Below are 12,481 nucleotides of genomic sequence, written 5' to 3'. Positions count from 1 at the left end.
ATTCCTTTATCTGGGGTCTAGAATACAAAGGCAGAGGTCAACAACAACAGAAATGTAGGTCAAAACATTGCTATTTCAATTTATCTCTAATGAGAGTAAGAATTATTTCAATGTTGTGAACCCTAGATCCTCAGATAGGGTCTTTATGGAAACAAACAAAAAAAAAAAAACAGATTTTGGAGTCAAATACATTTCCACCTCTGCCACGTTCTAGCTTTATGTCCCTAGGCAAATTACTTAAATTCTCCTAGTTTCTATCTTTTCTTTTGCAAAAGTGGTTAAACAACAGTTTCCTTATAGGATTAGCATGAGGATTAAATCACGTACTGTTTGTAAAGCATCTGGGACTGCATATATTACATGGACAAATTTGGCAGTGAATATGGTCATTACTGTTGCCATTGTTACTGTGATTAGTCCATTCGGTTAAAGTAATGACAAAGAGGACAAGGTTATAATATTGATCCCAATGGATACATAACCTCACTTGAGTCAAAAGTACACAAAAGCGACTGACTGAGTGAGAGAGTGGGGGCACGCCATTCGAAACCCACTTCATCACTAGAAAAACATCTCAAAGTGCTTACCTCCCTTCATAGGTTGATGGCACCGTCAACACATGTAATGGAGCGTATTATACATATACATGGGCTTCCCTGGTCACTCGGTGGTAAAGAAGCCTCCTGCAATGCAGGAGACGCAGGAGATATCGGTTCAATCCCTGGGTGAGGAAAAACCCTGGAGGAGGGCATAGCAGCCCACTCCAGTATTCTTGCCTGGAGAATTCCATGGAGAGAGGAGCCTAATGGGCATCCATGGGGTTGCAAAGAGCTGGACGCAACTGACCACACACACACACACACACACATACACACGTGTGTGTGTATATACACACATACATGTTATTACTATTTTCTTACATATATAATAAATATATAATTTGATGGTGCCATGTGGCATGCAAGATCTTAGTTCCCCAACCAGGGATTGAACCCACACCCAGGAGTGGAAGTGCAGAGTCTTAAGCACTGAACAGCCAAGAAAGACCCTATATTTCAATATATACATGTGTATATATCAGTTGCTTAGTCACTTCTGACTGTTTGCAACCCTATGGACTGTAGCCCACCAAGATCCTCTGTCCACGAGGATTACAACTAAATCTTCCCCTATACTTTGTGAGATGTCATCACCAATTACAAAAATCATGGCAAAGAAAGAAGAAGAGACAATTTAGTATTTGCATTTTTACCTTGTCTTCAGGTTGGTTATAGTTCTGCTTGGTGAGCTCAGAGCTGTGTCTGTAACGCAGAGACTTACACTGCACTCAGCACTCACAGTTTGCTCCTCCTGTGTTCTCAGAATTTTGTTCCACAAGTCATTTTCCTTGCATTGTGAACTGACTTCAAGTATTTATGCAAAAGGGTAGAGAGTGAGCCAGCTGACGTATGCATTGTAAAATAGACTGCAACCTTGGGTCAACAGAGTGACCCAAGAAATGTATAGGAAAAAATGAAACATTTAATGGCATGGATTTTATGTAATAAATTAAGTAGCATTTTTAAATTAGCCATAATGTGTATGTCTATGTTACACACACACTCTGGCTACAACAACAATTTCTTGGTGTTTAAAAGCCAGAGTGGAGGAATTTTGTCTTGAGCACTGGCATCAAGTTTCTTTTCTGACTCCTACAATGAGACATAGTGAATGAAAATGCTCTTCTGTCTGGCATGGAGGTGGCCAAGAACAGAGTAATCCTCACTGAGTAAGAATTTCAAACCTACCTCATGACAAACATAGGGAGGATTCCCACAAGAAGTGAGTGACAAATCAGCTGTAGCTCCAACTCAGAGAGAGACCAGTACGGTATCTTAGAATGTTAGCAAGGAAGAGGTCTCAGGGAGCATATTTTCACAGATTTTCTGTCCCTACTAAGAACTAATTTTTATCCTGTGACCCAGGATATATCTTCAATACTGAACAAAGGATTTCACAAACAAAGCATTGAAAGCAGAACCTCCATATGGCCCAGTAATTTCACTTCTGGGTATTTACTCTAATTCAAAGAGATATATGCACACCAATGTTCACTGCAGCATCATTTGCAACAACCAAGATATCACAGCAACCTAAATGTCCATGGACAGATGAGTGGATAGAGAAGATGTGTTACTTATATGCAATGGAATATTCTAAACTGTAAAAAAATGAAGTCTTGCCATTTGCAGCAACATGGGTGGATGCAGGAAGTATTATATTAAGTGAAACAGCAGAGACAGACAAAAAGTTGATCTCAGTCATAGAAGGAATCTAAAAACAAAACAAACTAAATGAAATAAAAACAACTCATAGTTACAGAAAACTACTAAGCCTTAAAGTATTTCTTCTAAAAATAGACATATGTTTTTTTAAATGTATTTATGAAGAATCCTTCCAACAAATTATTAGCTAACACTAACTGGGTGAAATTGAAGTGAAATCCAGGCTCATGTACTAGAAACTTCTTATCAAATTGCACACACACAACACACACACAAACACACACACATATATACATAAATATAGATGCTTTTAGTTTTAAAAACAGTGTCCAAACTATAAATATAAGCACAGGAAGAAGAGGCTAATTAATAGAAGAAAAAGATCCAAAGCCATTTAAAAAAAAGAAAAGAGCTAGAATTTAGATCCTTTGTATTTCCTAATGGAAATGACTCCTGATTTGTGTAGGTTTAATCCCTGTGTTGGGAAGATCCCCTGGAATAGGAAATGGCAACCCACTCCAGTATTCTTGCCTGGAGAATCCCATGGAGAGAGGAGCCTGGAGGGCTACAGTCCATAGCGTCAAAAAGAGTCAGACACGACTATACATCTAAGTACCCACACATGTGAGAGAAACGGACTTCAAAATGATGCAAGTCTTCTCTAAAGCCTCAAGGAAACATACCTTGAATCAGACTTCCACCAATTTAGAGAACTTTACATCTCTCATATTCAGTCCTGGGGAGAGCTTGGATTCAAGAAGGAAAAGCAGGGAGGGATGGTTCACAGGGAGAAAAGAACTTCACAGAGACTGATTAATCTGTATAGATGCTGTTCCCCCAGAGACACAAAGAACAGCCATTTTGGGGGGGGGCAGTTAATAATTCACTAGCTAACTATTCATAGAACCAGTAAATTGTTTGTGAATAAATGTCTGGAGCATTGTTCAATAGTTTATGTGCTACTATTTCCTGTAAACATTCTCTTAACCAAAGAACACTTGCTGGTTTTTCTTGCCTGTAAAGTCCCTGACCTATAAAGTCTCTGATTAATAGCTAGGAGTGAAGGTGTGTGTCCCTGTCTATTGTTCTAGATGTTTAAAGGAACATATCATAGTATGTGCTCACCCCTGGAGCCTGAATTCCACAGAACTTGCACCCATCTAGTGGTCCTTGGCTCTTGCATTTGCTTTGTGCTGCAATGAATGGTTCCCACCCAGAATGTCCTCATTTAGGTATATATTCCAGGGATTTTTTTAATGACCTGATATTTATTAGATTCTCACAAACATTCATTTTCATTTATTTACTAAAATTGTCCCTTTTTCTGGCCACCCCATGTGGCATGCTTAAAACTCAACATTCAAAAAACAAAGATCATGGCACCCGGTCCCATCACTTCATGGCAAATAGATGGGGAAACAGTGGAAACAGTGACAGACTTTATATTTTCTTGGGCTCCAAAATCATGGCAGATGGTGACTGAAGCCATGAAATTAAAAGACACTTGCTCCTTGGAAGAAAAGCTATGACCAACCTAGACAGCATATTAAAAGGCAGAGACTTTACTTTGACAACAAAGGTCCGTTTAGTCAAAGCTATGGTTTTTCCAGTGGTCATGTATGGATGTGAGAGTTGGACCATAAAGAAAGCTGATTGCTAAAGAATTGATGCTTTTGAACTGTGTGTTAGAAAAGACTCTTAAAAGTCCCTTGGACTGCAAGGAGATCCAACCAGTCAGTCCTAAAGGAAATCAGTCCCGAATGTTCATTGGAAGGACTGATGCTGAAACTGAAGCTCCAAATACTTTGACCACTTGATGCAAAGAACTGACTCATTAGAAAAGACCCTGATGCTGGGAAAGATTGAAGGCAAGCGGAAAGGGGGAAAACAGAGGATGACATGGTTGGATGGCATCACCTACTCGATGGACATGAGTTTGAGCAGGCTCCAGGAGCTGGTGATGGACAGGAAGCCTGGTGTGCTGCAGTCCGTGGGGTCACAGAGTCAGACACAACTGAGTGACTGAACTGATGTGGCACACAGGATCTTAGTTACCCAACAAGGGATTGAACCTGTGCCCTCTGCAGTGGAAGCATGGATTCTTAACCACTAGACCACCAGAGAAGTCTCTAAAATTATTCTCTTTTAATTGAAATATAGCTGATTTACAATGTTTCAGGTGTCCAGCAAAATGATTCAATTAAATATGGATTCTTTTTCAGATTTTTTCTATTATTATAGGATATTATAAGATTCATTGGACTTATCACACTGCCTACAACTTGTGAACATTGTGACAGCTTTTTCCAGTCTAAGAATCAAGCTCTTAGCAGCACTGACAAGTCTAGTCTGAAGAGGTGCACTTGGAAAGAAACACCTTTAAAGGTGGATTGTTTTTTTAAATATGTGAAAGCATTTCGGTCCATCTTTTCTTTCCTCCATGCTTTCCTCTGCGTTCTGCATCCTTCTCTCTCACTCCCAGTTCGCTGAGTACATATGAGCATGTATTGCTTTGCTTAAATTACAAGCCAAATTAGGCAAAAATTCAAAGGTTTTCTAAAATATATGTGTCATACATATTATTTGGGGCTTCCCTGGTTGCTCAGATGGTAAAGAATCTGCCTGCAATGTGAGAGACCTGGGTTTGATCCCTGGGTTGGAAAGATCCCCTAGAGGAAGGCATGGCAACCCACTCCAGTATTCTTGCCTGGAGAATCCCATGGACAGAGGAGCCTGCAGGCTACAGTCCATGGGATGGCAAAGAGTCGGACACGACTGAGTGACTAAGCCCAGCATGCATATTATTTATATATATGTATATGTAAGCTTTGCTATTACACTTGATAAAAGTTTGCTAAAGAACATTCAAGAAAAAGAAGAGATGGAGTAACTGGAAAACATAAACTAAAAGAAACAGAAACACTGAATATGAAATAGGAAAAGTGGAACAAGCTAGATAAAAGATCATCATATAGTCCAGTTGTTTTCAAACATGGCCTAAACATTTAGCTAACTAAAAAATTTATGACATTTTTATTCCATTTTGACTTAGTATGAATAGAATGCTAGATTTCTAATTAAAAAAATAGATATGCAACAAGTAACAAAGGTTTACTGTACAGTACAGGGAATTACAATCAATATCTTATAATAACCTATAATGGAAAATAATTTCAAAAATAATATATGTGTATATGTATAAATGAATCACCTTGTTGTGCACTGGAAACACTGTAAGTCAACTATACTTCAATAATATATATGTTAAAAAATTACAAGCCAAGAATAAAGCTCCATATTTATAAAAGATTAGTCACTCTAGCTTCACTTAAGTATCCTGCATCCAGTACAATGCTGTTCTTGTCTTGACTCACAAAGCCACAGGCAAGGAACAAGCAGAAGACAGAGAGGATCAAAGGAAGGTCGCATGACACAATTAAGTTCTGAAAGTCAGCAGGCTATCTGCTTTGTTAGGTAAGTTCCCTGTGCTTTCTCTTCTCAAAAGTACTGCCGGTATCTACAGTGAGGATTATCTTATTGTTAGACACATGCTTTTCTAGTAATGGGTCTTCACATATTCTAGGTTGTCTATTGGGACAGAAACTAAATATTAGCATCAAGAGATACCCGGATGATTAAAGACACATAATGCTTTCTCTGTTGAGTAGAATCTGTCAGTGAAGCATGCACTGGAGAGAAATTTGAAAGGGAGCAGAAGATCACTGTCCTTTCTCTTAGAGAGCTTGTACTTAGGGGAGTATATTACTAGAAGAGTTTATGTTATTCTTCTATTACAGTACAAATTGTCGGAAAGCTTATCATTAAAAGAAATAATACCTAGCCGCATGAAATCAACTGAAAGCCTGCTGCTGCTGCTGCTGCTGAGTCACAGTCGTGTCCGATTCTGTGCGACCCCGGAGACAGCAGCCCACCAGGCTCCACCGTCCCTGGGATTCTCCAGGCAAGAACACTGGAGTGGGTTGCCATTTCCTTCTTCAAGGCAGGAAAGTGAAAAGTTAAAGTGAAGTTGCTCTTTCATGTCCAACTCTTCACGGCCCCGTGGAATGTAGCCTACCAGGCTCCTCCATCCATGGGATTTTCCAGGCAAGAGCACTGGAGTGGGTGCCAGTACTGGGTGCCATTTCCTTCTCCACCTGAAAGTCTAGATGACCCAAACATGAGAACATGTAGCATGTAATTATGAATTTGCCCAAATTTATAAGGGGTGTGGTCTTCCAGAAAAGCCTGAGGTCATCAAAGACACTTGGCGTCAATCGGTAAGCACGCTAGAGAAGGGGTGAGCCATGTGAGGTGCTAGAGTGTGAGATGAGAAGACTCAGCATAGCCAAGGCACAGTGAGGTTTGCAGTGAAGTCCAAGGCATGTCGTGACAGAGCACAAATCATCTCAGGCAGTTGCTTAATGTCTATGAAACTTATTTTCCTTATGAAATGAGAATAGCAATAATAAATAATAATTTCCACCTTACAGGTTTGTAAGGAGAATTGAGATGAGGTCTGAGATCATTTTATAAATGATAAGCAGGGGGGACTTCCCTGGTGGTCCAGTGGTTAAGACTTTACCTTCCAGCGTAGGGGGGTGATTGTTTGATCCCTGGTTGGGAAACTAAGATCCCAAATGCCTCAAGGCCACAAAACCACAACATAAACAACAGATGCAATATTGTAACAAATTCAATAAAGACTTTAAAGATGGTTCACATCAAAAAAAGTCTTAAAAAAGTAAAGTAAATAAGCTATGATTATGATGATAATGAAGGTGATAATGATATTTCTCCTCTCTATTAAAAGTTGTGAGAGAAAGCTTTTTTCTGCTCCTTTAGAAATAGAAGCTCCAATGATGCTCTTCCCCTCACCTTAGACATCTTCCCTTTGTTTAGGTTTGGTATGTGTTTAGCAGAACACAGAATGCTCTCAAGGAGCCACTGATGGAGGTAGAAACAAGTGTGTGTGGATATGATGTGTTTTGTGAGTCAACCTGAGGGGATATCTCCACGAAGAACATGAACGTGATCAGGTTTTGAACAATAAAATTACTATGAGTTAATAAGCGAACATTTCATGCAAAGATGGGCTTGATAAAGGATAGAAATGGTATGGACCTAACAGAAACAGAAGATATTAAGAAGAGGTGGCAAGAATACACAGAAGAACTGTACAAAAAAGATCTTCACGACCCAGATAATCACAATAGTGTGATCATTCACCTAGAGCCAGACATCCTGAAATGTGAAGTCAAGTGGGCCTTAGAAAGCATCACTACAGACAAAGCTAGTGGAGGTGATAGAATTCCAGTTGAGCTATTTCAAATCCTGAATGATGATGCTGTAAAAGTGCTGCACTGAATATGCCAGCAAATTTGGAAGACTCAGCAGTGGCCACAGGACTGGAAAAGGTCAGTTTTCATTCCAATCCCAAAGAAAGGCAATGCCAAAGAATGCTCGAACTACCACACAATTGCACTCATCTCACACGCTAGTAAAGTAGTGCTCAAAATTCTCCAAGCCAGGCTTGAACAGTACCTGAACTGTGAACTCCAAGATGTTCAAGCTGGTTCTAGAATGGGCAGAGGAACCAGAGATCAAATTGCCAACATCTGCTGGATCATCGAAAAAGCAAGAGAATTCCAGAAAAATATCTATTTCGGCATTATTGACTATGCCAAAACCTTTGACTGTGTGGATCACAATAAACTGTGGAAAATTCTTTTTTTTTTTTTTTTTATTTATTTTTATTAGTTGGAGGCTAATTATTTTACAATATTGTAGTGGTTTTTGCCATACATTGACATGAATCAGCCACGGATTTACATGTGTTCCCCATCCCGATCCCCCCTCCCGCCTCCCTCCCCATCCGATCCCTCTGGGTCTTCCCAGTGCACCAGCCCGGAGCACTTGTCTCATGCATCCCACCTGGGCTGGTGATCTGTTTCACCCTTGATAGTATACTTGTTTCAATGTTATTCTCTCAGAACATCCCACCCTCGCCTTCTCCCACAGAGTCCAAAAGTTTGTTCTGTACGTCTGTGTCTCTTTTTCTGTTTTTCATATAAGGTTATCGTTACCATCTTTTAAAATTCCATATATATACATTAGTATACTGTAATGGTCTTTATCTTTCTGGCTTACTTCACTCTGTATAATGGGCTCCAGTTTCATCCATCTCAGAACTGATTCAAATGAATTCTTTTTAATGGCTGAGTAATATTCCATGGTGTATATGTACCAGAGCTTCCTTATCCATTCATCTGCTGATGGGCATCTAGGTTGCTTCCATGTCCTGGCTATTATAAACAGTGCTGTGATGAACATTGGGGTGCACATGCCTCTTTCAGATCTGGTTTCCTCAGTGTGTATGCCCAGAAGTGGGATTGCTGGGTCATATGGCAGTTCTATTTCCAGTTTTTTTAGAAATCTCCACACTGTTCTCCATAGTGGCTGTACTAGTTTGCATTCCCACCAACAGTGTAAGAGGGTTTCCTTTTCTCCACACCCTCTCCAGCATTTATTGCTTGTAGACTTTTGGATAGCAGCCATCCTGACTGGCGTGTAATGGTACCTCACTGTGGTTTTGATTTGCGTTTCTCTGATAATGAGTGATGTTGAGCATCTTTTCATGTGTTTGTTAGCCATCTGTATGTCTTCTTTGGAGAAATGTCTGTTTAGTTTAGTTCTTTGACCCATTTTTTGATTGGGTCATTTATTTTTCTGGAATTGAGCTGCAGGGGTTGCTTGTATATTTTTGAGATTAATCCTTTGTCTGTTGCTTCGTTTGCTATTATTTTCTCCCATTCTGAGGGCTGTCTTTTCACCTTGCTTATAGTTTCCTTTGTTGTGCAAAAGCTTTTAAGTTTCATTAGGTCCTATTTGTTTATTCTTGCTTTTATGTCCAATATTCTGGGAGGTGGGTCATAGAGGATCCTGCTGTGATTTATGTCGGAGAGTGTTTTGCCTATGTTCTCCTCTAGGAGTTTTATTAAACTGTGGAAAATTCTTAAAGAGATGGGAATACCAGACCATCTTACCTGTCTCTTGAGAAACCTATATGCAGGTCAGGAAGCAACAGTTAGAACTGGACATGGAACAACAGGCTGGTTCCAAATAGGAAAAGGAGTACGTCAAAGCTGTATATTGTCACCCTGCTTATTTAACTTATATGCAGAGTACATCATGAAAAACGCTGGGCTGGAAGAAGCACAAGCTGGAATCAAGATTGCGGGAGAAATATCAATAACCTCAGATATGCAGATGACACCACCCTTATGGCAGAAAGTGAAAAGGAACTAAAAAGCCTCTTGATGAAAGTGAAAGAGGAGGGTGAAAAAGTTGGCTTAAAGCTCAACATTCAGAAAACTAAGATCATGGCATCTGGTCCCATCACCTCATGGGAAATAGATGGGGAAACAGTGGAAACAGTGTCAGACTTTATTTTTGGGGGCTCCAAAATCACTGCAGATGGTGATTGCAGCCATGAAATTAAAAGATGCTTACTCCTTGGAAGGAAAGTTATGACCAACCTAGACAGCATATTTAAAAGCAGAGACATTACTTTGCCAACAAAGGTCCATCTAGTCAAGGCTATGGTTTTTCCAGTGGTCATGTATGGATGTGAGAGTTGGACAGTGAAGAAAGCTGAGCACCGAAGAATTGATGCTTTTGAACTGTGGTGTTGGAGAAGACTCTTGAGAGTTCCTTGGACTGCAAGGAGATCCAACCGGTCCATCCTAGAAGAGATCAGTCCTGGATGTTCATTAGAAGGACTGATGTTGACGCTGAAACTGCAGTACTTTGGCCACCTCATGCGAAGAGTTGACTCATTGGAAAAGATCCTAATGCTGGGAAGGATTGGGGGCAGGAGGAGAAGGGGATGACAGAGGATGAGATGGCTGGACGGCATCACTGAGTCGATGGACATGGGTTTGGGTAGACTCCGGGAGTTGGTGATGGACAGGGAGGCCTGGTGTGCTGCGATTCATGGGGATGCAAAGAGTCAGACACGACTGAGCGACTGAACTGAACTGAACTGGATATATGCAAATTATGTAACCTTATGAACTTAAATCCTAATATTTAATTTTAAATTAAATGATCTGCTTATGTAAGTATCTGTAAAAGTAACTTTTGTGTGCAATAAAATAGCAACATTGACCAAATCATATTTATATTAAAAAAGCATTCTTTCTTTTAGTTGCTTGCTTGGCCTAGAAAAGAGTGCCAATACTCCCACAATTCGTCCAAGAACAATCACAAGGTATAATTATTTTGTATTTCTTTATTCTGATAAATAAAGAAAAAGAACAAACTACACATCATATGAAATAATATGCTATAAACAAATGGCAAAAGTTAAAAGACACTAATTTAATATTTGAAAAGCTATGTACACATCAAATCTCTACCAAGGAAAGGCTGAAAGGTGTCAACTCAAAATTATTGATGAAATATTTTGCTGGTTCCCAATCCTAAATCCATAATTTTTAGCATCTAGATTAGATACTAATTTCAAACCAGATATATGAAAAGTCAATTCTGATGTCTTCTTAGCTCAGCAGGAAAAGTTATCCTTGACACTTATTTCCAGCAGCTGGATCTTCTTCCTAGATATTTGCAATGAAACTAGAATATCTGTGATAACTACAGTCTCAAAAAATACCCCTAGGGCTGCTTCTACATACTACTCTAACATTACAGGTAGAGCATTCCACAGTTCCCAGATAGTATACCCAGATCTTTGTGCAAGTGGCCATGGTGAAGACTGGTAGAAATCAGTGTGGATAGAAAGACAATGAAATTAGAAAGAGGTGGGCCTGATGGCGGTAGAAATGCTAAGAGCAAGATCAGGACAATCAACCAGGTCAAGTCAAGTCACCCAAATCTTCTGCTGATCAATGTTAGAAGGAAGTAAACCTAAAGGAGTCATCACATGCTTCCAATTAAACTTAAATCTACTTCCTTGTGGTGGTTCCTTGATGTTGTTGCTTCTGTTCTAATAAAAACCAATTGTAGTTTCAAGGGCAAGAGACTTTGCCACTGAACAAGATGATGTCATCCTTCCTGATTATAAATAGGAATGGGTGATCAGCTCGGAACACACTCGACTCAGGCAGCTGCTTTTCTACGATGTTGCTCCCTGTGACAGCACTGGCCTCTGTGCCCTCCTCGGTGACCTCTATGTAAGACTTGTGCATCAGTTTTGATACATATAGACGGCCTCCTGCAGCTATACCAGAGAGATCAGCTCTGTATTCATCAAAGATAGCTCTCAGCCCTAGGGCTTCTAAGTAGTGCTTGATTTCATAATTCTTCTCTATCTTGAACTGAGGTAGAAACACTTCGACATACTGAGATTTCATTTTTCTTGGATTGGTCCAGTCCATTAGATTCTGAAAAGTCAGTTTGTTTTCAATCTGTAGAAATAGTTACAAGGCAACTTAGAACCATATGGTTAAGAAACAGATGAAACAATAGCTACAGAGGTATATGGTTTTCCCTAACAATTCTCTCCTGGATATTTGCTTGTAAGTATGTGAAAGGGTGCCAGGGGAGTCTAGAAATGGGAAATGATTAAAACAAATGGTTCAAGTACTCTTGAATGAATCATATGTTTAATTTGCTCTGCTATGACAAGGTGTGGTTTATTTGTATTGATATTTCAAGGCATTTCGTTCTCTGCCCACATATTAACATATATAGACCAAGTGGAACAGTGAGCAAGTGAAGGAATTTGGGAATCAGAGATCATGAGAGGGAGAAAGGAACTCAGCAGTCATTTGAATCAGTGTTTCCTGACCATTTCTGCCTCATGAAAGACATGGAAAATAACATTTGCATAACATGCAGGAGTAAACCAGTGGAACCCCGGGTAGCCAACAGCAAGGAGGTCAGAGCTGTAGCCTCCAGAATTGTGCGATCAGCATCCCCCAGCGCAGGCGCCCACACTGGAAAATTTGGACACAAATTGACCCTCCTACTCCACATGTGTGACAACTAGCTCAAGACAGTGTAGGGAGATGTGCCCAAGGTGCACAGCTAGGACCCTTAGTGACATAGTGCATGTGTGTGTGTGTGTGTACCCAGTCGTGTCTGACTTTGCAAACACATGGACTATAGCCCGCCAGGCTCCTCTGTCTATGAAATTCTCCAGGCAAGAACACTAGAGTGGGTAGCCATTTCCTTCTCCAGGGGATCTTCCAGACCCA

The 12,481-nt window shown here is 40.0% G+C and overlaps 1 protein-coding gene across 8 annotated transcripts in view; it reads right to left on the bottom strand.

The window, feature by feature from the left end:
• Positions 1-10,538: 10,538 nt before the first annotated feature.
• SERPINB7 (serpin family B member 7) overlaps positions 10,539-12,481 on the bottom strand; it is a 37,285-nt gene continuing 35,342 nt past the window's right edge. For all 8 annotated transcript variants that reach the window (XM_043889665.1, XM_043889662.1, XM_043889666.1 and 5 more), the window contains one exon: positions 10,539-11,689. In XM_043889665.1, the coding sequence (XP_043745600.1) occupies positions 11,291-11,689 (399 nt within the window). In that variant the 3' untranslated portion in view covers positions 10,539-11,290. The remainder of the gene's footprint in view (positions 11,690-12,481) is intronic.

This window comes from Cervus elaphus, chromosome 27, assembly GCF_910594005.1.
Source record: "Cervus elaphus chromosome 27, mCerEla1.1, whole genome shotgun sequence".
NCBI classification, from domain to species: Eukaryota; Metazoa; Chordata; class Mammalia; order Artiodactyla; family Cervidae; genus Cervus; species Cervus elaphus.
This window is presented reverse-complemented; position numbering and strand designations above follow the sequence as displayed.